The sequence below is a fragment of the Python bivittatus genome, unplaced genomic scaffold, assembly GCF_059951505.1.
Source record: "Python bivittatus isolate LINGU-HERP-01145 unplaced genomic scaffold, Pbiv_v1 ctg000350_np1212, whole genome shotgun sequence".
Classification (NCBI taxonomy): Eukaryota; Metazoa; Chordata; class Lepidosauria; order Squamata; family Pythonidae; genus Python; species Python bivittatus.
Genome location: NW_028277074.1, coordinates 26,764,993 through 26,791,816, shown reverse-complemented (window position 1 = coordinate 26,791,816; position 26,824 = coordinate 26,764,993). Strand labels below are relative to the sequence as shown.

General features: G+C 36.4%; 1 protein-coding gene across 1 annotated transcript in view; it reads right to left on the bottom strand.

Moving 5' to 3' along the window:
* The window catches only part of CFAP47 (cilia and flagella associated protein 47), a 212,668-nt gene that overhangs the window by 158,431 nt on the left and 27,413 nt on the right, over nt 1-26,824 (bottom strand). Inside the window, exons 16-25 of the mRNA XM_088144456.1 lie at nt 24,939-25,069; nt 20,833-20,955; nt 20,561-20,692; nt 20,081-20,158; nt 18,823-18,961; nt 16,149-16,243; nt 11,284-11,452; nt 7,873-7,973; nt 6,654-6,813; nt 1,393-1,588 (exon numbers count right to left, since the gene is read on the bottom strand). Coding sequence (XP_088000582.1) covers nt 1,393-1,588; nt 6,654-6,813; nt 7,873-7,973; nt 11,284-11,452; nt 16,149-16,243; nt 18,823-18,961; nt 20,081-20,158; nt 20,561-20,692; nt 20,833-20,955; nt 24,939-25,069 — 1,324 coding nt within the window. The remainder of the gene's footprint in view (nt 1-1,392; nt 1,589-6,653; nt 6,814-7,872; nt 7,974-11,283; nt 11,453-16,148; nt 16,244-18,822; nt 18,962-20,080; nt 20,159-20,560; nt 20,693-20,832; nt 20,956-24,938; nt 25,070-26,824) is intronic.

The following is a 26,824-nucleotide window of genomic DNA, read 5'->3' as shown; positions in this document are numbered from 1 at the left end:
TATTCCTTTTGCAGATCAAAATTTCCCCTGTACTATGGAGGAACCTGAGACCTTAGCCCACATACTCGTTTGATGCCCTTTTTACAGTAACTTACACTCCACCCTTATACTTTCACTTGCAAACAAAATTCCTTTTTGCCTTGAGAACAATTTCATTTGTTCCTTGCTGTCATACCAGAACCCTAACACCACCAGGAGGTTTCTCCCAGCAGCCATGTACAATTTTATTTTGTTCTTCCGAGTTTCTTACATTGTGTCTAAGTTTCTTCTCCTGTCACAGATATCACTGATCAATATATGATTTTACTTATACACATTTACATACACACAAATTCACCCAATAGTCTAGTTTTCAGTAAGAATTTCAGTATTTTACTATTAAATGACTTTTATTAATTTAGTAATTTGTTTTTATCACTTTTAATATCCTATTATCTGTACTTACTGTGCTGTTTTTGTTTTTGCTTTTATTTTTTGGTGCCTTCAAGTCAATGTTGACTCCTGGTGACTACCTGGACTACAGTTTTCTTGGCAACACTTCAGAAATGGTTTGCCCTTGCCTCCTTCCTAGGGCTGAGAGAAGGGACTGGCCCAAAGTCACCCAGCTGGCTTTGTGCCTAAGGCAGGACTAGAACTCACGGTCTCCTGGTTTCTAGCCTGATTATTTAACCACTACACCAAACTGGCTCTCAATTGTACTGTACTAAAGGTCATATGCATTCCTGTTAATGTCTTAGAAACGTTTTAGACTTTAAGGCATTTTTATTGTCCTTTCCATTTATTTATTTATTTGATTTATTCATTTGATTTGGTGCCACCCAACTCCAGAACGACTTCAAGCAGCTCACAATTTAACAAACAAAATTAAAAAATGATAACAAACTAAAAAAGAAAAGAGCAAGATGGTGAATTTGACTGACAACACAAATAACATATACAACCAGGATAATGTTTATGCTTTCTTTCCTATGTCATGGCTTCCTGTACTTTATTCTTTTATTATTTTTATGAAGTCAGTTGTTTAATTTGCTCAACAGTGAAGATTATCTCTCAATGGTTAGTGCTATAAGTAACAAAGAGTACCTGACCCAACCATTAGTTTAAAAAATCACACTACCTAATCTGTGTGATGCAGTAACACAAAGGATAATTTCATTTGCAGACTAATATATAATAAATTCAAATAATCTAAGATTTCAAACAGGCTAATATCTATAATAGATATTTTTTGTAGGCTGATGAGAAAAGGTTTAAATTAGCTGAAATTCATTACTTGTTGCAATTATTGCTGTTGCTTCTATTATCAACTGCATAAATTCACCATTTGAAATCATACAGAGAAAATAATCAATCACACTTAATGAAGAAGCTAAAATTTGAATTGTAAATTACCTTAAATAATCCTGGGGAATTATACAGACATCTGCTCCTGTTTTAACATTGAGAGGAACAGGAGTCAGTATCAAAAGCTGGGGTTCAAAGGTGATTTTATGTGATTTCACAATTCCAGATAAAGTGATTGTTCTGTAAACAGGCATCTCATCATTCAAAAATACAGGTATCTGAGCTGCATATATTCCAGGCCAACCTGAAGAAAACAATGAAATTGCCAATGTATACATTTCTTTATAGAACAGACCAAACTGGTGTTATAAAAGGGAACACATTACCAAACCAAAGCATGAAGACATAATATAGGACTGGCATTTCTGATCCGTTTTAATCATTTTCTTTTACAAAAAAATATTTTAAAAGGTAATGTATGAATTGCTATGAATGTAATGATAAAATCCAGAGATATATGAAATCCAATAGCCAGGTTGGGTTTTGGTCTTCCAAGTTACCTCCCATCTTCCACAACAAACATAGTAACCTTTGTAATAGCAACAATACTTTTGTACACATTACAAAGAACAGCTCCTCTGTTTATGGGATTGATTGAGATGCAACGATTCTCAGAAGAAAACCTAAGTCAGAAGCAACTACGTCCTATTTGGTCAGTAGCACCTAAGCAGTATTTCGGCTATTCTTTAAAATTCCTTTGCCTTTCATCTCTTCACTAGGTCAGATTATTAAACCAGCTATATAGTTGAAGCATTTATATAGCTAATTTTAGAATGTAAACCCATCTAATGTTGCTGAAATTGTACATATCTGATAATGCAATGACATTTTGCCAGGAATGTTCCCTTAATATATCCTAAATGCTTTTCCATGGTGTTGCTCTCTATGTAACAGAATGAAAAATGATACTGTTTTAACTAAAAAGGGCACTGACAGTATAGAACCTGTTATCCTAAATAGATTAACTGTAGACAGAAAACAGAAATTGAAACTCCACTCCCAGATCAATATTTATACTTTTTAAAAAATTACATTATCACTCATTTTTATGAAAACGCCAAAGGGTACCATTATTAAATTGATTTTTATAATTTACATAATACTTTTTTTTTTGTGCAGCCAATGCAGATTTGGCCAATTTAAAATGTGATACATGCTAACATATACCTTATTTTCTTGTAAGACATTTATTTATTTATTTATTTATTTAATTAATTAATTAATTGATTGATTTTTTTATTTAGCAAATTTATATAGCCGCCCATCTCACCAAAGCGACTCTGGGCAGCATACAACAATCATTGATAAAGATATAGTAATATACAAAGATATATTAACATCACCAATATTATGCATGTTCACACATTTCTTATATATATATTAATGCACGATGGATATCATTTATAATCACTTATAACTGACATAGGTTTGAACGTAATTGCTCATAGTGACCTCTGGCAAATAAAAACGCCTCCATTCTAGACAGAAAAGTGTCATAGAAGTTCATGTTTTGTTCACTTTTAGGCTACAAATTACTAACATTAATATGTATTATCAGGTAGGCTATTTAAAAATAAGAAAAAAAAAGTGTAGTTTTCTTGTGAGTTGTTGAATCCCTCATTTAATCATTATGTCATTTACATTCATATTGATACATACAAGTCACATCCTGGGGCCAGCACCTCTGCAAATCTGTCCCATTTATACTTTTGATGTTATCTTCCTTTTTATCCCTAGCCCTTTCATTCTGACCTTTCCAGCATAAAGTAATAGAAAATCTTAAGCGTAAGCAGGGAAAGTATTCAGACTAAATATCACTTTATAGAACCTATTCTGTCTAGCACGGTATTGTTATGTAGCAAGCAAGTTTTAGATTTGCTGGCTTTGATGAAATTTGAAAGAGAATAAGATGGTACTTGTAAGATGTTGAATTTAACTTTATTGATAACAAAATTAATCACATGAAGACTTTCAGTGTAGAATACTGTATTAAATGCAGTCAAGTGGTACTGACAGCATCTGACAGATATTTCAGTGAAGTAGTCCTCAGAGTTTTTACTTCACATCATTCAGAGCTGGAAGCCTTTATAAGTGCCAGGGCTACCAGCTGACCCATTGTGGTTTCTTTACTTGGGGAAAGTATATATTCTAACTCATCACAAAATATTCCATGGCAATTCATATTTAAAAAGTTTAATCAGGAGGAGGAGGAGGAGGAGGAAGGGAGGAGGAGGAGAAGGAAGAGGAAGAATAAATAATAAAAATTAGAATAAGAGAAAGCTGGGAGATTAAAAGAGGTTTCTGATCCCCAAAGAACAACAGAGTATGTAGCAGATGGTCCTCTCCAGGAGCAGTTCCATAAGGGTTGAGGGGGGCACATTTACAACCACTCAAATCACAACCTGTTCCAATTGCACAGTATCTGAAGAAGAGTATTAGTAGATGATTTTAGATATAGACAGACATTTAATGATTTGAGATTCAAGCAGTCTATAATAATTCAACACAAGGACCTTCAGTTGGATCAAAAACAAAATGGCAATCAACATAGTTCTGTCAGTTCGGACAAGATATTTTCTCAGCTGTTATTCTTGTTAAAATCTGGTAACCTTATTTTGTACTATATGTCATGGTAGTTATCAAATGTTATTCCACATTTTATCACTGCTGATTACTATAAGCAACTTGGGTCTAGTAACAAAGTAATTAATAAGCCCTGGATAATTGTTTCCAAGCTATTTCTATTCAGGAAAGTTAATTTACCAGCTTCCATGCTACTCAAGATAGTTGGGCCTCCAAGTGTCAGAATTTCAGTGCAGTTACATAAACTTTCCAAAAGGATGCAGCTGCTTTAATATTTCAAGGAGGAAAAGGATAGGCCCAAGCTTATCAGCTTCTTTCTAGGGCCAAAGTGATGTGTTCTTAGTGGTATCATTTGTCCATGCATTGGATAAGGAAGAAGTGCTGTTAGTCTTGGCAGCTACTCCATCACATTCTGATCAATGCCCTTGGGAAACAGCCTACTTCATGAGCTAATATGCTCTTGCACTAAAAATTCACCAAGTACTACAACACCTTGCCTGTGTACAACCAGCATTTTCGCTATCAGAAAAATAAAATTGCTGTGCCTGCATGCATATGAAAAAAGTGAGCCTCCCCATGGATGTGGCAACTTTAAACACTTTATGAAGCAGCTCTTCTGAATGTTTGAACAGCCCTATCTTCCATGTCTCTTCTTTCTGATTATCACTCTTATCCACTGGACTTGCTTTCTTTCCTGTTTTTTTTCTCCCTTGTAGAAGGTTATTTATTCTGTCAACTCCTTTGGTAATGACTTTTTGTTGTTATTGGTGTTTGGTGTAATAAATCTTTTTGAAAAGCTGAAATATGGCCACTCACTGCTGCAAACCTATTTTTTCTTCAAGCACCATTACAAACTTGTGTATGCTGCAAATATATGCCAAATTGTTTTCAAGCAAGAACAAAAACATGCCACAAGTATTGCAGGTCATTATTGCCTTGTCATGTCCATTTAAGTTCACTTCTGTTTCTTAAGGCACCACAAACAGAAATGCTTTTATTTCTTGTTCCCGTCTCAGGTTCTCATATTAGCCAAGCACGCTTTTGACTTAGAGAAAAAAAAATGTTGAGGATCTCCTCTTCGAACTCTGTCACCAATTCCTGTTACCTGTTAGCTGTCCTTGTTCATTAGTTTAATAAGCTCATTCCATAGAAATGGCCGGCCTTATGTTCCTTCTATAGTTTTTGCCTCTCCTTACTCATTTGAAAACAATAATTAAATCAATCACAATTTATTTTTATTTATATTTCAAATTTGGTCACCTTCCATCTCACGAGATTACAATGGGTACTCAGTAATCATTAGGACATACCCTTTGCAATTGAGCACATCTTGTCTCAAAACGTAGTTTTTCAAATCATTCTCTCTACCTTGTGTTTCAATTAAATCCACTGCCAAATTCAACTAAACTAATGAGATCAGAAGTTGAAAAATTAATTGTGTCAATTTATGGTTGAAGCAGTTAAAAGTGAAACATGTACATGTCAGTTTCTAGCTTCAGTAGGAATATCATTACTAGGTTTATTTTCCAAACTGATTGGCTTCCTTAGCATAACTTCTGGAAACAAGTTCCTCTTGCTTAATTATATTAGCCACTATATGACTATACAGTAATTAGTGTGAGATATTTCCAGGAATCATATACAAATCTGCACAAAAATCTTCATTTATATCTGACATTTGTAAAGAGTTCCATTACTATATGGAAAACAATCTGCAGTATCTCTATATATTGTGGATATGCTTACATTTCATTATTTATTTTGCACACAGTATCAGTTCTAAAGTACAGAATTCTGTAAGTAACTATAATACAATATGTATTTTAATAGGTCATTAAATTAGCCTTGGTGACTGAAGATTCATAACACATTCATCTTCAGAGAAGGTAGAATACAATATAAATTTCTAGAGCTAAGTTGATTAGCCCAATCAATGTATTTTGGAACAATGTTAAGAGTTTCAGTAAAAACAACAACAACAGAGAACTAAGGAATAAAGGCACTGCACTGACAGTAATATTTCCAGTTATGAGCCATTAAATCCAATGGTTTCAACTGTTTTAAAATCATTGCTGCAGCACGTAAATATTCAAAAGCGAACGCTGCTGTAAAGCTTTTTCCAGAGGAAGACAATGCATGTTTCTATGGCTAGGCAGAATAATTTGATAGTCTTCATTTTCAGAAGAAACCACAATCATTTATTAATTGAAAAGTTAAAAGGCTAACCTAGAATGTATACTATGTAATTGCGCAGTGAGCTTTGCATGTTGTTTGAGATGGTTTAAGACAAGGCATATCATCCCTACAATGGTAATGTGCAGTCACACTTCCAACTAAATGATTTAGACTTAATTTCTTTGAAACTTTCCAAACAAAAACATCTCTTCTTTCAAATCATTATATTAATAATAGAAGACCCATGGGAAATATATCTTTAAGAAGAAGGTTTTCTTCTACCACTCATTCAACCCTAGTGTATCAGGGTTAATATACTGTACAAGGAATATATACTTTATGTATTTCTATCCAGTATACTATTTTAGATATTCAAGAACATTTATTTTAAACAACATAGCTAACCTTGTCAATTGTAAAGAAATAAGCAAATCTGTTGTATGTTTCACAGGAAAGTATCTACAAAACTACAAAACATTTCAAATGTGGAATCTTCAATATACAAAATTGATTTAAACATATACAGAATAGAAAGGAAAACAAATTCTTACATGGGCAGAAGCATATAGTAATAGCTGTATTTTGTCCTGGATAGAGAAACCCAGCATGTAAACTGAATTTGAAGATACCATCATCTACTGCTTTGCCTGAAGCATCAAGATCAAATCGCCAGGTAATTTGTTTCTTTGAAATATTTTTCAAATGTAGTTTCTGCAGAGAGAGATGAGGCAAACTACATGATGTAAGATGGGCTACTCTATGAATAATTAACAATAGACACCAAAGAGACCTGACTTCAAAAGATTTATGTTTCCCCCAAATTTCAAGCATATTTTCTCCAAATTTTATGAGCGTTATTGAAATATACCAGAGTTATAATATTGTGCAGAATTGCAGTGTGGTGTTCAAATTACTAATTAAAATGAGTAATGTAAGAGTGACAAATACAAAAGTTTTGTTTCTACAGGAATTTTGAATGGAACCTAATTAAATGCACTGGATCAATCAGTCCAGCTGTATGAACATGTGGTGCTCATGTAATAAATAGGAAAAAAAATGCTATACTCAGAATCAAGGTTTCAGAAATCCAAACAAAAGAGATTTCAGTTGCACAGACTTTTTACTGAAGGAGCAGTGATCAGGTCACCTCTGAAGCAATAGTGCCCAAAGAGAAGGCACTCGGCTTCCCCTACCTCTATAGCAACTCTGAGGAGAATTGAAATGTTTCATTCTGTTACAAATGACCACAACTGAGCATTACTTCAAAACAACCCTAAACTGTGCTTAACAGGGGAAAAAAAGTTAACAAAACTTCTGTTCTTCTACCTTTGACCACACAAGAGGAGGGAATATGGATGTATGACCTAAAGGCTTATAAATTTGATTAATAGCTTAGCCTTATGTTTTAGTGAGGTCTTTCAGTTTGAATTTTAAATCTGCAAGTAGGAATTTTTGGTTGTTAATCCTGTATTATATATTCTATAGAATATATTTGATTTATTTGTGAATAAGTGTGTGAAAAAGTATTATTATTATATTATTAGTGTATATATGCATCTGTATATGTTTGTGTGTGTGGTATATTTTTATTCTGCCATCATGCAGGAAAGCAAAAGCAGATAAAGAAACTAAAGGAAGATATGCAGAAATAGTATGAGCAAAAAATGCATTATCAGCATTTGAGTTACTTTTTCTTGCTTGAAAACCACTAGACATAACAGAACTACAAAATAACAGAAGGATCCACACTTCCCTATAATATATACCAACCTTTATATTACTGCTGTCACTTATAACACCCAAGTTGATACTTTTTACACTATACTGAAAGGTGAGTTCTGAAGGATAAATGTCCAATGGTGGCTGTAACACTGTAGAAAGAAGTAAGCATACATAACTATCTTAACTTCAAGGAGACAGACTTATTAAAACTACACATGGCTTAAACCTGGACGAAATCAGTGATTTTGACTAGAAATGGAAAATCTGCAAATCAAACAAGACTCATATAAAGAATCTATATTTCAAAGGTTTGGTTGATTTGGAATGACAGGAAATACACACAGTATATGAACAAAAACAGATATATCTTTCTCCAAGCTTACTATATAAGGAAAACTTCAGGTTATTGTGATGGGGAGATAAAACATCTTGAGTTGGTCTCAAGATGTTTTACTTAGCAAACTAAATCAGTAAATATGCACACAAACATCAAAGTGTGTAGGTCTGCCAAATTAAGTTGGCACCTGAGGTAGAAAATCACATAAAATCATGTTGTCTCCTACGCAAATAATAACAACAACAACAACATTAATAATAATAATGTCCAAACTAAGTGGAGGAAATACCATCAAGGCAATTAACACTTGGGCAATTCCAGTCATTAGATACACAGCTGGGATAGTGGACTGGACTCAAGCAGAACTAGAAGTCCTAGATAGGAAGAACAGAAAAATAATGACAATGAATCATGCCCTTCATCCATGCAGCAATGTTGACAGATTCTACTTACCAAGGAGCATAAGTAGGCATGGAATGTTGCAAGTACACCAGACAGTTGAACAAGAAAAAAGGGCATTATAAGAATATCAGAAGGACAGTGAAGAAGATGCACTGAAGCTGGTACACCATGAAGGCTTACTGAATCCTGAAGAGACCAAACTGGCCTACAAGGAAGATCAAATGAAGAACAGAGACATGGAAAGGCAAAGTATTACATGACCAGTACACAAAAAACTAGCAGGCAAAGCAGATAACCCTGGCAATGGATAAGAGCAGGAAAGTTGAAGAAAGACAGAGGAAATAATTCTGGCTGCACAAGACCAAGCCTTAAGAACAAATGCATATAAAGCCAGAATTGAGAAGACAGCAACAGACAGCAAATGCCGCCTCTGCAAAAAAGTTGAAGAACCACCTAGTTAGCTGCGGCAAGAAGATCACAGTGATTACAAACAATGGCATGACAAAGTAGCAACAATGGTGCATTGGAATATCTGCAAGAAATACCATTTGCCTGCAAGCAAGAACTGGTGGGACCACAAAACAGACAAAGTCATAGAAAATGAAGAAGCTAAAGTGCTCTGGGACTTTAGAATTCAAACAGACAAGCACCTGCCACATAACGCCCCAGACTTAACAACTGTTGATAAGAAAGACAAAAAAGTCTGGATAGTGGACATTGCAATACCTGGAGACAGCAGAATAGAAGAGAAAGAAATGGAGAAAATCACAAAATATAAAGACCTGCAGATAGAAGTAGAACGACTGGGGCAAAAGAAAGCAAACATAGTACTAACAGTAATAGGTGCCTTGGGTGCAATCCCAAAACAACTGGAATACCACTTGAAGACCATCGGCATTGACAAAATCACCAGCAGTCAATTGCAAAAGGCAGCTTTACTTGGAACAGCTTACATCCCGTGACAATACCTTTAACACCATCAAACAACATCTGCCTATCCCAGATCCTTGGGCTTGATAGGTGGATAAAAATGCCAAATCCAGTCTAAACATCTGGCTGTGTGACCAGCAATAATTGTTGTTGTTGTTTCCCTATGACATCCAGAATCATCTGATGAAAAGAGACCACCTTACTCTGCCTAATAAAAAGGCTAGAGATACCACTGCCAATATTTGATGGCTAAATTACAGATTTTCAGTGGCATAATTTTGGGCCGTGGGTCTGGACTTGGGCATCGGGGGGGGCAAAATGAAGGTGAAAACTTATGCAATAATTTTCAAGTAGGTGTTCTTGATCTGGGGTCTGTGATAAGATTTTGGGAGGTTGTGAACTTGGATGGGGAAAAAATTAAAACTGTATTTTCACCAACTTCTAACTGAAATTTAGCTTTTCATTCAATAATGTATGTAGGCAAGAAAGTAATTTATGGCATCTAGACTCCAAAATTGTTTGCTAACTTCCGTAAATCTCATTACCTAAAATTATTATACTCTAAGAAAGGGTATTCTCTTGTTATTGATTTATGGATTAATAAACACAGCATATATATTACCATGCTACTCTATTATGTATTTATTATTTTTTAATATAATTGTGTTTGAGCATTATTAGTTTCCTTTGTAATACAATCTATAACTATGTATTTTATTTTATGCATTTAAATACATCTTTCTAAGAAGGTTCTTAGATTCTCAAAGGGGTTCATGGCACAAAAAGATTAAATAAACCCTGATTTAAAGTATCCATGTCTACTTTTATTTTAAAGAACATCTCCTCGCAAATTCTCCAAAAAGGAGGCTGTTAAATTTGGAACTCATACTCCTGGTGATGTCACTATGTCCCTTTTGCCTTCAAGGCCAAAATATTTTTTTAAGTACAGCCCTCGGGCCAAAATGCTTATCTACTCTGTTACATACATTGCTTTGCTTTGAAAGTAAAGCTACAAAATCCTGTGGATCACGGGAGCAGGTAGGGTTGCAAATGGCTGGATCAGGGAAATGGTTAATGCCTCACTGAGGGAAGGGATGGTACTGTCTGACCTGAAAGAAGCAATGGTGTACTCCAGCCTGAAGAGGCCCCTCTCTGGATTCAGATATGCTAGACAACTATTATCCACTCTCCAATCACCTTCAAACCACCCTACAGAATGCTGATTATTTGGATTCTTTTCAGCCAGAATTCAGGCCTGGGCATGAGACAGAAACCATACTGGTTTTAGCATTGGGTGAGAACCTGGGTGAGAACCTGGATGTATATCTTCTCATCTTTTTAGATCTCCCAGCAATGTTTGATTTCATAATATCTCTATGGGCCACTACAAAGTTTGAGAGTGATTCTGCCCTTTCCTAAGTATTCCTTTCTCTTCTAGTATTCAAGATGGCTTTTTAAATGCCTCTTTGGGGACTGAGGTGAGAATGGGAGTTGTACATGCATTGGAATAAAGCTGTTTGCTTTGGTATTAAAAGATGTATGCTTTTAGAACAATATTGGAGTTACGTTGAATTTATGTTAATGGTATTTATTATTACTATTATTGACACATTTGATCATTTTGATAACATTTTACTGTATGTATTGTATGTTTTGCAGTAAGTTGCTTAGAGTCTCATGACTGAAGCAGCATTCTTGTCATCTGATTTGCTCATTTTATCAAGTACTTAAAAGTTATTAATGCATATTCTATATACACACATCTATATTTACCTCTGAGGCTTACATACCAGTTGCTTGAACTTTGCATACTTGAGTAGGTATAGTCAATGACTGAGGCCGAGGAACAACCATATGTTTTGCTGAACTAGCAGGACTTAACTTTTTTGAAGCATTCGTTGAACATTGAGCTTCATCAGCATTAATTTTTATTGGAAGATTAAAGTCATATGCTGCCACCTAAAGGATGAATATAAAGTTATAATTTTCACAATGCTAACAAGAATACAAATGTTTGAAAACCAGAAGCCAGCAAACCTTGTATTCAGGCAGTAACCAATTCATATTCCCAAAACACTGAGAAAGAAAAGTCACCCATACAGAAATGAAGTGAATCATACAACATGTACCATTCCCCACTCCACCCCCAAAGCAAGATTAAAAAGATGGTAAATGGAAGTATAGTTCTAGAAATTAGGAAGGAACTACTGTCTGGTAAAAAAAATTACATTTGTGGCCTTCGTTTCTCCAAATATTCAAGGAACTCCTTGCAACCTGATTCTCTGCATAGAAGATTTTAAGAGGAAGATTTATGAAAATTATCTCAAAAGCAAGAGGAGTACTCCATGAAATTATCATTCTATGCAATGAAAGAAGTCAAAGTTAACAGCGCTTAAAATGGGACTTGGAAGCTCATCAGCAGCTGTTGCAATTGAACTAGATCCACTGGGATTGCCGCACTCTTTTTAAAAAATTATTATTATTAATTTTTTATTACAAAAAAGGAAAAAATACATAAAAATGCGGGGATTGCCACACTCTGTCCAAAGTATAGCTCCCAAACAATATTTAAGGACAGCCCCTTAGAAATTATGTTGCAGTTTTCAGTAAGAAAAGAAGTTTGGGCTGCTATTCTTTTGAAAAAGTTAATTTTGTAAATTTTTATTCTTTTGAATCTGAAATAACGGTGCAAGGTTGAATCTCAGCAAAGAAAAGAAGACAATGCATCAAATGCAGCTGAAACACTGTACTCCAACCACTGCTTTTCCAACGGCAGCATCTGATTCAGTATATTGAAACTGTAAACCAGCCCTAATACTACGGAAGTATAACCTATTGTATTCAATTTCAATTTATTCTTTCTCATCCACCACCTCAGCTTTCAGATACAAGTTTCGAATAGCAATAGCATGGCCAGTATAGTTAAAAATATAGGTTAAGTATCAGTGGTATTATGGTATGTTGTACTAATTATTTGTTCTGTTTTGTATTGTATTTGTGTACTGATGATATCAAACCTACAGCTCCAGACAATCTATCTTTATATACATTTATATACACACTAACATAACAGACATAAAAGTTTCCTTAGGAAACCACATTAGAGGTTGAACACACAATTTTCTAGGACTGTTTGGTCCAAAAAACAAAATAGAGTGAAACCAATTCAGATCAATCGTAGCATTGAGATAATGAAACAAGAAAACTGGATTGGCAAAATGTCAAAAGCTACTATAAGGAAAAACACTCTGTTTATCCTTGGACAGTGATAATTTGCCAGAAAAATTAAAGTAGTCTCATTTTTATGAGATACATAGTCAAATTTAAAAGGAGAAAAAGTAGATGTGTCACCCACAAAAATATTGTCAGCAAAAAAAGAAAAAGCAGTGCCCTATAACTGCAGAATCACCAATAGGAGAGATGTAATCTTCTTCCTTTAAAAAAAAGCCCCTCTTGCTCTCTCTCCCTTACACCATATAGAGCAGATCCAAGGTTCCATATCTTATATCTCTTTCTACTGCCCATGTGTTATAATGGGCTAGCAGTGCTTTCTTTCTGAGCGGGAACAGCAGTTTATACTTATGAATTGTTATTGTAACAGGGCATTCTGGTCTTTGGCCCTTCATTCCATATCTTGCTCAATCTAGCCCTCACACAAGAACCATGAGAGTTCTCAGTCACCACCATGCGACCACCAGCCACTTTCCTGCTGTGATTAACATGTAGTACCATCATCCCCAGATTGTGTACCCAACCAGGAGGGCAATAGTGTCAGGAGGCTATGAAGGACTGCATTGTTCTAACTAGCTGGCAATTAACTGACTAAAGTAATAAATAATTACCAGACTTGCTCACTGATTTTACTCATGATGAATGTTAGTGCTTCAGATCTCCACCACTCCTCCATGCATCTTCCTGACGGGTCATTTAGAATGAGGCATTGAGAAAGAAGGTGGCAGCAGCAGAGGGAGGTGAAGTGACCTCACACCTCAGGTTATCCAGCTGCTTCAGTTCTTATCAATACCTTGAGAATTATTACTGGCAAAATAAAATCAGGTAGACGTAGAGCTATTTCTGTCATCTAAGAAAAATCAGTTCCCATTTAGGAATATACATCAAAAAACAGAGGGATAAAAAGATGGCAGAGGGAACAAGACATTCTTCCTTAAGAATGAGCAGAGTGACTGAGAGAGTTCATGGGTGATCGCCCTAAAAGGCTGATGCTGTAATTGATTCTAACTGATAAAAAAGAGGCAACAGTACAATTTATTTTCTAAAAAACCAATAATTAATTCCACTATCCAGCTTGATGAGACTTGATAACAGAGCTTTGCTGTGGGGAGAGGAGATGAGCTACTTATGCATGAAGAGATTATGCTAAGAGTCCAATAGACAACTCCTGAATAGTGAGTTCTTAGGAGATATATACATATACATATACACATATACATATCTTAATTTTAAAAATATAAAAATTTAATGAGCTACAATGACCACTCCTTGCCTTGAAACTTTAACATGTTCAGGTTCCCTGGTAGAAGACAAATTAAAAATAATACTGTTAGTACAAATTATTTGTTTCCATTATTTACAAAAACCAATGAGGGAACCACATGCAGTATCAGATGTCTTCATCAGTTAGCAAGATTATTTGATTTCTTAAAATTTACTTATTTTATATGCCAGGTTAGCAGGTCTCACAACTATCAAACTACAAAATTATATCCTTATCATGAATGCTTACGTTTATAACCAAGTTTCACTTCAAATAGCCTAAAAAGCTACAGTCTAAACCACGGATCAAATTACTCCAGCAGTGCAAGTCAGGCTCATGGCCTCTACTCATTATATTTCTCGTGTTGAGAGGATGAAAGAGAAACCTTCCACTTTCAACTTTAGAAAAAGCCACTATAGAAACTCATAGAACTGACTAAAATAGTTAATTTGTCATCATGTTCTATCAGCTCACAAATAGCTCCAAATTTTTCTCCAATATAGAAGTCCCATTTATTTTAAAGTGAAAGTCTTTCCTCTTTCCTCCTCCTGCTTGCAACAAAAAAAAGCATACATGCCTGAGGTTCATACAGGCTTATTCATTATATCTAAAACATTGCGTAGATCAATTTTTCTCAACCTGATGTTTTTCAACAGTATTGAATATTAACTCCCATTGGCAGTGCAAAGTGTATGGAAACTGATAAAATACATCTGAAAGGAGCCATGTTGGGGAAGTCAAGGTTATATGATTATGAAAACTTGACAAAAGGAAACAGCCATAGGAACCACTGTGTATTAGTACTAGATAACTTAAAGAAAAACCTCCAATATATTTTACTAATAGAAATTGCTTCTTCCAGCTTTAAAACCACATTCATCTTCTTCTAATCCAGCTTCCCTTAATATATATTCAGCATATAGATTGAATAAATAAGGGGAGAGTATACAGCCTTGTCTCACTCCTCTGCCAATCTAGATCCAGACTGTTTCACCATGTTCTGCCCATACTGTGGCTTCCTGACCTGTATATAAGTTTCTCATGAGGACAATGAGATGTTCTGGATTACCATTTTTCTGAGCACTTTCCACAGCTTTATATGGCCCTTCTATAATCAATGAAGCACACAATGACTTTTTTTTTATATTCTTTGGGTTTCTCAATTATGCAGCCTGCATCAGCAGTAATGTTTTGTGTTCCTCGGTCTTTTCTAAAGCCAGCTTGAACCTCTAGCATCTCTTTTTTCATATAGGGCTGTGATCTGCATTGGATGATCTCAAGAGTTATTTTGCTAGCATGTGAAATTAAGGATATTGTACAATAGTTTGCACACTCTGTTAAGTCTCCTTTTTAAGGTACTGGATGTAGATTGACCTCTTCCAATCTGTTGGCAACTGTTTTCTTCTCTAGATTTGCTGGCATAGCTTGGTTAGAAACTTTACTGATTCTTCTTCTGTTGCTTGCCATATTTCAGTGGTTATTCCATCAGTTCCTGTAGCCTTCTGACTTGGTAATGACCAGAGTGCTGATCTAACTTCATCATCTAATACTAGAGGCTCTTGTAAATAGGGAATATCTTGGATGTTGATATTTCTACCTTACAGTATTTCTCCTATCTTTGTCCCATCTTCTTTGAATCAGTTACTATCTATCCATTGGAGTCCTTTAGCATGCCCAATTCAAGATTGGAACCTCCTTCTGAGTTCAGAGATCTTTTGAAAGACTTTGTTTTTCCATGTTTGATTCCATCCTCAATGTCTTTACAGATGTTGTTGTAATATCATCAATAATTTTATATTTATATGGTTTTCTTGGTAAAAATATAGGAGTGATTTACCATTGCCTTCTCCCATGTAGTATGAATTGATGCCTTTCCCATTGTTACTAAAGTGATCATCTGCCTCTGGCACCTTCCGCTGTTGCCCAATATAGGTGCCCGCTTGCTTTAGCTGGGCAGCTGGGATGATCTTCACACCTTGGGTGACCCTGCTGGGAATATATACTCTTGGCATACACTCCCAATATTCTTTGCTCATCTCTCCCAGGAATACACACACGCATACTGCCACAATGAGGCAGCACAGCACAACTTGGGGGCGGGAGGGCATAACACTATAAAACAATATAAATAGATTGACATTCACTAAAACATAAACTTACTTCTTTTGGTGTGAAATTCAGAGAACATTCCAAAACAGTATTGGCTTCTAAAGTCGCAATATATACTCGAGATGCCTCTGATGTATTATGCATATCTATCAGAAAACATAAAAATGCACATTTTACCAATCATTTGTACCTTAGTTTTACAGTGGTATATTTCTATTCTATAGATTTAATCCTGCTCATGGTGATCAGAAAGAACTACAATCAATCTGTGGGCAAGCAACTACATCCAACAGCACAATCAAGAGATTACCACAAACAGTCTGCAGATGGCACTTGCATGCAAAGATTTAAGAGGCTCTGCTTGCACTAGTATTGTCCACACTCCACTTGCATCTCATTCCCAGCATGAGCCATGGGGTGAAAGTGAAGTGGCTTTCTTGATCAATAGCTGAGAGAAGAAGGCAGGCTGTCACAATGAACTTGCAACCAGAATGATCCAGCAAGAATCAACAGGACCAAACAAGGAGAAGGAAATGCAAGAGAGGTACATTGTGCAGTTGACCTATCCTACACACACACACACACACACACACACACACCTACCTCTTATGCATAAGCAAAAGCCAATCCATCATTTGGTACATGCATTAAGTAACAATTATCTAAAACTGATAATTAGAGACCAGACCTTAATATATGTGTATCAGTCAATCTGCCCCAAGTAACAGATGGACCCAATTGAGTTCCAGAGGAACTTGGGGTTGTTCCTGAGGATCTGCTGCATGACCCGACTAAAGCCCTGGTGGCTGCCAGGAATGAGAATGCAGCTGGGTCTCTGGATCAGATTGTGCCCAAGCAGCCTCTTCTTTCCTGGGGATCCCAGAATCCCCCTTAGTTTACAAGGGAGTTGAGAGAGATGAATTGGTTAAAGAGATGCCTGGAGCAGTGCTGAAGAGCAACAGGGAACGAATCTTACCAAACATGAGTTAGAGCCACTATTAGGGCTCTTGGTTATATGGGAATATCAATATTTTTCTGCCCTTATTGTGTCCATGTCTAGGAGCCTTGTTTTGGGTTCCCAAGCCCTCCTGGGAGGGGATAGTTCAGAGGTTTCTCTACAAGGTCACTGTGAGGAATATACTAGAAACCTGATGGATAAAGTTGATTAGATTCATGCTAAATTGGATTCTAGTCTTGGAGCAGGTCCTGTGGAATTGACTGGGACTCTGTGGGGAGTTTGATCCTGATGGGCCTGATGAAGTGGATAGGGTTTTTGTGGTTGTTAGCTCAGCCACCCCTGCTTAGGATCCATGTCCCTCCCAATTGGCTAAGGCCTCCCAGGAGGTGGCATGTGGTTGGGTCTTGGAAGTAGTGAATTCCCCTTTGAGAGAGGGGATAATTTTACTATACCTTAAAGAGGTGGTAGTTCGTTCCCACCCTAAGAGACCATTGCTGGACCTGATTGTTCTGGACCATTTTTCATCCAATTTCTAACCTTTCTTTTTTGGGGAAGGTGCTGGAGAAGGTGGCTGTGCAGCAGCTCCAGAGAACTCTGGAAGCAGATTATCTGGACCCCTTTCAGTCAGGATTCAGGCCTGGGTATGAGATAGTATTGATCACCACTCTTGGATGACCTGTGGCAGAAGCAGGGTTGGGGTAGTGCATCCATCCTTGCTCATTTTGTCCTCTCAACTGCTTTGAATACTATTGATCATGGTATTCTTCTGGACTAACTGTGGGGATTGGGGGTGGATGGCACTATGTTGTGCTGGTTCTCTTCCTTCCTCTGTGGCTGGTTCCAGTTGGTGTTGATAGGGGGAGAGGTCCGGCTTGCAGTCTTTGCTTTGTGGGGGGCCACAGGGTTTGGTATTCTCTTCCCTCTTGTTTAACATCTACATGAAGCTACTCGGTGAAGTTATCTGATGGTTTGGGGTGAGGTATCTCTACCTAGGTTCATCTGAGTGATTTCAGTGTTTAAGAAGCACATAAAACCTATGAAGCTAGTCTATCACAATGACTTATAACAAAGGCTTCCACATAAGATTCAAGATTTTGGAGAAAACATGTATATTATATATAAATTAGCTAATTCATATTAACTGCAGAAACAAACAATTGTAAACTGCCTTGGGAATATTTAATTTAAGGGTAATGTAAAAAAATATTTGTAATAAATAACAAATACAAGGTATCTCATATTTAGAAGGCAGCTTGTTAAGAACCTGATTTTGCTATGTTCCATACAATTAAAAGATAATTTGAGGACTAGTTGAATCTAATTCAGAATACCAAGATGGGAAGCAGTGATCTATTTGAAGTACTTACTTGATTTACCTTCTGAATACACTTTCAACAAAAGACAATCTGCTAGTATTATTTTTGCCACATTTTCACATGGGAACACCCTATATACTTTGCAGGCTGATATTACTTTGTTGTGGGATGTAGGAATATGTACAGAACTACAACTAATTGTTACCACATTTAACATAGACAGTTTTAATAAACTTACTAAATGGAATTCTCTGAATAGATACATAAATGTCTATGTTTAAGTAGAATATATAAACCAATTGTTCATTCATGAATTATCCATTCAAAGATTAAGCTAAGTATTCTTTAATTTAAAAAGTTTAGATTTTAAGATAAATATTGCAGCCTTTCCTTTAAAAAAACAAACTGAACACACTTTTCTAGACAATTAGAATTCTAAACTAAGAAATACCTGGCTGAAAACGTAGAGTAAAGCCATCATGTTCAGACAAATCTATTGTCACTTTAGTATATGACTTTCCTTTGTTCTCAATAGAAAATGGAATTTGTTGAGTAGAATCAACATAAACACCAGGGAAGTTAAACGAGCTCTTTAAAGAAAGAAGTAAATAATAATTTGAGTGACCAAGATAATGATAAGAAACAAAACTGGTAACAATTCTGCTGAGGAAGCTGTAGAGGTAGGATGTGACTGGAGTGGAAATAAATGATTAATATAGAACACATAACAGTAGCTCATCATTCTGTTCACTCTAACATAATTTCAGCTGCTTAATATGAAGTGGGATACTCAAAACTTCTGAAAAACCTAGCCAAGAAAACTGCAGGGACTAGTCCAGGCAGTTGTCAGGAATCAATGCTGACTCAAAGGGACCAAAAAAAAAAAAAAGGAAATTATTTAATGTTACACAAACTAAATAAATCTGTACCATTGTTATTAGAGCTGTGCAAACCCTTTGAAAGAGGTATTTCAAAACATATAGGAGCTTTTACCAAGTACCTTTCTTTAAATCATTAAAGCAACCATATATTTTTCTAGCCTGCCCCAGCTGATTCATAAGCTGCTTTCTGCTATCTCTACATACATGTGCATATACAGCCACTTGGGCTGTATTATTATGGGACAGCTGATGAAACAGCCACATAAATCTGGAAAAAGATAAATCTGCTTTAATAATTTGAAGAGAGGTTCTTCATATAACTCCTCTGCATGTTACAAAACAGCTATTTCAGAGAATTTGCATCACCCTAATGATCATGACAAAGATGTATCATTACCTTAAAGAATAAAGTTTACCGTGGGCTAAGGGGGAGAAACAATCCTAAATATGCTCAGGACCTTATGAGCCATCTAGAAACAGAATGTGAATAGTTAGGCCTTTGGAGTTATCAACCACAGCTCTCTTATTTTCTTGAAAGGGATATTTTATTATTTACTATAGCTACTTTACATTTTTTAATATAATTTTCTGATATCCCCGGAAAGACCAAAAGTATTGATTTCTGTAAAGACATTATCTCTTGATTAAATATATCTGAGATTGAGAGGCATGTCCATATGCACAGACCCTTTAACAGCACAGTGCATTTTAAAGTTTCTTTAAATGCCTCTCATTAAAATGAATGGGACTTCTCTGTGAATAAATATGTAATATTCAGTACTACAAATCTTAGAACCTAAAGGATGCATAATTATGTTAAATATTTACCACACTTATATGTATGTCAGGAACCTCTACAGATCCACCAATCCTAAGTTCCAAAGATTTTGCATTGCGTATTGCTACCTAAATAACAAGGAAAAAAAAGTGATTTCCTGATCTCCCATTTTTCAGTTTCATTCCTACTTTATCTACTTATTCTTTGCATTTTCCTGCTGAGATTCTTCATTGTCAACTTTATAGTTTTTCAGTTTCCGTTCTCTGCTCAAGCCCTTGCTCTTAAAGTATTGTGAGAAATTTCAGATGAATCCTGTTATCTCATAGAAGCAAAAATTTACCAACATTCCTGCTGCTGCTTTATCCCTTCAGCAAATAGAACATTAACACACATTTTACGTCTTTACAGAAACTCAAGTAATCACTATTAATCACAGGTTTCAGAGTAAAACATTAAAATATTTTGAAAACAATGTATATTTATTATCCAAGTTAATAAAAGCTTTTGGTCAACTATTCAAATACTAATACCTCTACTCTGCTGTCAAATTTCATTAATGCACTGGGTCTGAAGTAAATTTTAATTTCAGTGCGGCCTCCCACAGGTATTACACCCTGAAAAGGAGTTATAATCATTCCAGGAATTGGATTGACATCAAGGACCTGTCAATAAAAGCAAACATTATAAAAGTCCTTTTTTTACCCTATCTTAGAAGTATTCTGAGTATTTCCCCAAAAGTGCTGGAATATCTGAAGCAAAGTTACTAGTGCACACCCCAATATCCACTATGAATATGCCTCACCTGGAAATACGCATGGTTATGCCCCAAGTTTTGAAGAATAGCTGTTCTGTAGGTGGTTAAGTGGAGAGGAGCATGATTAAAGGTGATCCTTTGCTCCTTAAACTGAACACTGGTTGAGCCAAGCTAATATTGTGAAAGAATTAAAAACGTATTACATCTATGTGCATTTTTCCAGAGACAGATTTTTTTTCACTTCACAGAAGCTAGGCAACAATGTGAACATGAATAAAAGTACACTACAGATACAACATGTAAATGTGTTTTCTTTTTTGAGAAAGCATATTTGGGGATTAACATGGGTCCAAGAGATATGAATAAATGTCTAAGGCTAGTGCTTTGTTTTGCAGCAGTGTAGTTTTCCATTATTTTAATTAAAAGATCATTAAAACAAATCAAATCAGATGGGGTAGAGACCTAACGATCATTAGTGGAAGTTTTAGCAGGCGTACTATACCCAAAAGTGTCATGTTGAGGATGCAGACTTTAATGTCTTCTTCATTTATTTATGTATTATACCATTTGTATGCCACCAACTCCATGCAGAATCCTGCTGGTTTATGTAAATTATCAAAATTAAGCCATAAGCGTTTCTACAGCACACATTTAAAATAATCATAAAATAATCATAAAAATAATACCCCTTAGCATTCAATTCAGCAACATTATGAACCAAATTATATAAATACAATCATTCTAAAAGTATAAAACAATCATTATTAAAAATTAAAATATATGAAAAAGTAAAATATACAAACTATAGGCATGAAGAGAGTGAATATATCAATAGTGGAGCCATCTTAAGATGTTATTGGTTCCCTGGGACCCCCAAGCCTGGTGACATACAGTGGGGCAAAAAAGTATTTAGTCAGCCACCAATTGTGCAAGTTCTCCCACTTAAAAAGATGAGAGAGGCCTGTAATTTTCATCATAGGTATACCTCAACTATGAGAGACAAAATGGGGAAAAAAATCCAGAAAATCACATTGCCTGATTTTTAAAGAATTTATTTGCAAATCATGGTGGAGAATAAGTATTTGGTCAATATCAAAAGTTCATCTCAATACTTTGCTATATATCCTTTGTTGGCAATGACAGAGGTCAAACGTTTTCTGTAAGTCTTCACAAGGTTTTCACACACTGTTGCTGGTATTTTGGCCCATTCCTCCATGCAGATCTCCTCTAGAGCAGTGATGTTTTGGGGTTGTCGCTAGGCAACACGGACTTTCAACTCCCTCCAAAGGCTTTCCATGGGGTTGAGATCTGGAGACTGGCTAGGCCACTCCAGGACCTTGAAATGCTTCTTACGAAGCCACTCCTTCGTTGCCCGGGCGGTGTGTTTGGGATCATTGTCATGCTGAAAGACCCAGCCACGTTTCATCTTCAGCGCCCTTGCTGATGGAAGGAGGTGTTCACTCAAAATCTCACGATACATGGCCCCATTCATTCTTTCCTTTACACAGATCAGTCGTCCTGGTCCCTTTGCAGAAAAACAGCCCCAAAGCATGATGTTTCCACCCCCATGCTTCACAGTAGGTATGGTGTTCTTTGGATGCAACTCAGCATTCTCTCTCCTCCAAACACAACGAGTTGAGTTTAGACCAAAACATTCTACTTTGGTTTCATCTGACCATATGACATTCTCCCAATCTTCTTCTGGATCATCCAAATGCTCTCTAGCAAACTTCAGACGGGCCCGGACATGTACTGGCTTAAGCAGGGGGACACATCTGGCACTGCAGGATTTGAGTCCCTGGCGGCGTAGTGTGTTACTGATGGTAGCCTTTGTTACTTTGGTCCCAGCTCTCTGCAGGTCATTCACTAGATCCCGCCGTGTGGTTCTGGGATTTTTGCTCACCATTCTTGTGATCATTTTGACCCCACAGGGTGAGATCTTGCATGGAGCCCCAGATCGAGGGAGATTATCAGTGGTCTTGTATGTCTTCCATTTTCTAATTATTGCTCCCACAGTTGATTTCTTCACACCAAGCTGCTTGCCTATTGCAGATTCAGTCTTCCCAGCCTGGTGCAGGTCTACAATTTTGTTTCTGGTGTCCTTCGACAGCTCTTTGGTCTTGGCCATAGTGGAGTTCAGAGTGTGAGTGTTTGAGGTTGTGGACAGGTGTCTTTTATACTGATAACAAGGTCAAATAGGTGCCAGTACTACAGGTAACGAGTGGAGGACAGAGGAGCCTCTTAAAGAAGTAGTTACAGGTCTGTGAGAGCCAGACATCTTGGTTGTTTGTAGGTGACCAAATACTTATTTTCCACCATGATTTGCAAATAAATTCTTTAAAAATCAGACAATGTGATTTTCTGGATTTTTTTTCTCATTTTGTCTCTCATAGTTGAGGTATACCTATGATGAAAATTACAGGCCTCTCTCATTTTTTTAAGTGGGAGAACTTGCACAATTGGTGGCTGACTAAATACTTTTTTGCCCCACTGTAACCAAGTCTTGAGGGACTTCTGAAACATTAACAGGGATGGAGCTAACCTGACTTCAGAGGGGGGAATGTTCCACAAGGTGGGTCCTACGGCAGAGAAGGTCCACCTCCTGGGTTCCACCAGATATAAGTCCCTGGCAGATGGTACTCACACCATGCCTTCTCTGCAAGATCTAATGGGACAGGCTGATGTAATTGGGGAAAGGCAGTCCCTCAGATAACCCAGTCCCATGCAATGAAGGACTTTCAAGGTTAAAACCAGCACCATGAATTAGACCTGGAAACAAACTAGGAACCAATGCAGCTTGCAGAACAGAGGTGTGATATGTGCTGTTCTGGGAGCACACGTCGCTGCATTTTGTACTTGCTGAAGCTTCCAGATACTCTTCAAGGACATACTCACGTACAGCACATTAATCAAATCTGGAGGTGACTACGGCATAAGTGACTGTGACGTTATGTTTCTGTTAATGAAAATGCTGGGCTTCTAGCCCAAAAGGCATTTGTTTATTAACAGGTTCATTAAATTTACCACTCACATCAGAGAGATCAGGCTCAAATCCAGATAACAAGCCATTAAGGGCACGGGCCCTCCTTAAAGGCAGAAGCATATTCAGCAGAACTGAACTGGCCAACTTCCTTAAAGTAATAGAATGTCTATGCATTTTGCTGACAAAATAGTTCCCTATCCATGGGCTAACCAATCAGTTCTATCAGTGATCTCTCCAAAATCTTATCAAAGCTAGATTCTACTGTACCTATCTTGATCCTTACCAGATATGATTTTGCCTTACTTAGAGATCATACATCCTTTGAAAGAGCTTGCACATCTTTTGAAAGAGGTTCTTAGAAATATGTAGGGATTCATATGAAACCCCTTTTTTTAATCATTACAACAGACTTCTTGTTCTTTATTTGCCCGCCACTAGTATTAAAATCTCATGTCCAAAAAGTTTTTGTTTGCCATGGATATTATTGATTGGTGGGATATTCCTGAGATTACCGCATGGGTACATAAATTTGCAGAGGTAACTGTCAACAATTAATCAATAACCCTAACCCTAACTCATTTGGTGGGAAAAAAGTGCAAGACAGCTGAAATAAGCCGACATAACTGATTGCTACACAAAATTTATTGGTGGGGAAAAAAATTTTGGTGGGCAAAAAAAAGAACAAGAGCTGACATTTCTTTATCCAGACTCAGACAGCTGCTTTGGAAAGTGTTCTTGACTGTCTGTACATGGATCTGCACCAACTTGCTGCTAAGAAGAAAATTAAATAAACTGGTTATGCATGAGCGCACATATGTAGCAGTTTATTAAACACTGATGCAAGCTTAGAAAAAGATACAGCTATTGTAATTATCCAAAAAGCAATAGTGCATTTGTATTGCACTACTTGTATTGCAAAGCCCTTCTTTCAGAGATTTGCACAACCATATTACTTACCTCTACACTGGCATACTTATCAGTACCACTGTTGCAAATATTTCTCCCGTTAGTTTTGAATTCAGTGAAGAGAGAATGTTACTTTAACATTTACTTATTCATTCTTAATGTATTGGCATAGTTTGTTTCTTAGAATTATAAACATAAAACACATAGGTATCATAAGCACAAACGGAAGAAATGCTAACTACGTATGCAAAAATTATACTAATACCTTTGCAAAACATTTTAGTCTAAGTGTTTCTCCTTCACACACACACAAGTCAAATTCTCCAGTTGCTGAAGAGGAAAAACTTGGATGCCAAACAACTTCACACTCTAGCTCTTTACTTGCTTCTACTATACCTAAATATAAAAAAGGGAGAAAATACTACAACTGTTAAAAATATAAATATTATGGGAGATGAATAATCATTTGAAAACTAATTGTAATATGTTGCAACATTCAGTCATTTAACAGAATTAGTTGATAAAGTTGTTCTATATTAATTAGAACTCTATTTTTAATCAATCTGGTAATACCCCAAACTTGATTTGCTATTTCAAATAATTCTTTAATGTAGGTTTGTTTGCAGCCAATATGTGCTGTTTCTTATTACCATGCAATCCCTAAAACTAATTGCCAGATGGAAGATGCAATTTTTACTGAGATAAGGGCTGGAAAACAAAGGTTTCCCTTTCCCACTCAAACTTCAGCATACACAAACACTAAGAATACATTTATTAAAAAAATGATTGCTAATCATTAATATAATGTACAGTTAGACATCTACTCAGGGTATAAGACAACACAAATCCATGTATCCATATTAGGTGGTCCTTTTATATCATTTTATAAGCCATCCAATGTCTTTATAATTCCCCATAATTTTTTGCCAGTCCAACACACGGAAAAAGAACTAGATTGGGAAAATCTCTTTATGTAAAGCACCCAGTGATTCCCCTTGGCTCTCTCATAGAATGAAAATCTCTTTTAAAGCCTATCACTGAGTACAGGACTAGTTGATAATTCATATTTAATGCCGGATCACATTTTTTTCTAATTGATTATTTTTCAAAAGAAGTACTAAACACTTCAGAATTTATGGCAATGATTCATAGATTAAGGAAATTTACTAAAATTCTAGATGTAGAATAACTATCTATAGCCCTGTGTGTATTTGTAGAACAGTTAAGTTCTAAAAATAAGTATACCAATAAAGAAAACCATATTAATAAGAAATATTGATGTCACACATATACAAATTTAATCTATCCCTAAACTGTTCCAATAAGTAAACAACTTCAGTAATCCTTTGCATTTACAGTGGTACCTCTAGTTACGAACTTAATCCGTTCCGTGACTCTGCTTGCAACTCGAGTCGGTCGCAACTTGAGGTAAATTTTCCCATAAGGTTCAATGTAAATACGGTTAATCCGTTCCGCCCTCCAAATTTGGTTGCACCACAAGGCAAATTTCCCCACAAGGTTCAATGTAAATACGGCTAATCCGCCCTCCGAATTTGGTCGCACCACAAAGCAAATTTCCCCCATAAGGTTCAATGTAAATACATACGGTTAAACAGTTCTGAAACATATGCATTTTATTTTTAAACCACAAAAACATGAAAATAGTTGAGATGGTCCACTTTGCCATCTTGTACTCCAAGGCCAGATCAGTCACACGAATACCACGATCGTGCTTTTCTATAATGTCCTTCTTAAGTTCGATCGTCACTTTTTTCTTCAAAGCCTTATTCTTGCCAAGCCTGCTCTGCATTTTCTTTGGAGCCATGCTGACAAGCACACCAAACACCTTCCAAACGCCACAAAACACACAAGCCTCACCGAACGTCTCCTTGCTACCGCGATCTTGCCCACAGGAAGCCACGACCCCGTGGCAGCAGGGAAAATGGCCGCGGATCCGGTTTGTAACTCGAGGCGGAGTTCACAAGTCGAGGTAATTTTTGGGGCCGGAGCTGGTCGTATCTCGAAAAATTCGTAAGCAAGGGCGTTCGTAACTCGAGGTACCATTGTATTTGGTTAACTGTGCCTATCCAGTAGAATTGCTATTAGCTAGTACAGCATCAATAATATAAGTGTTGGAATACTAGGGTTCAA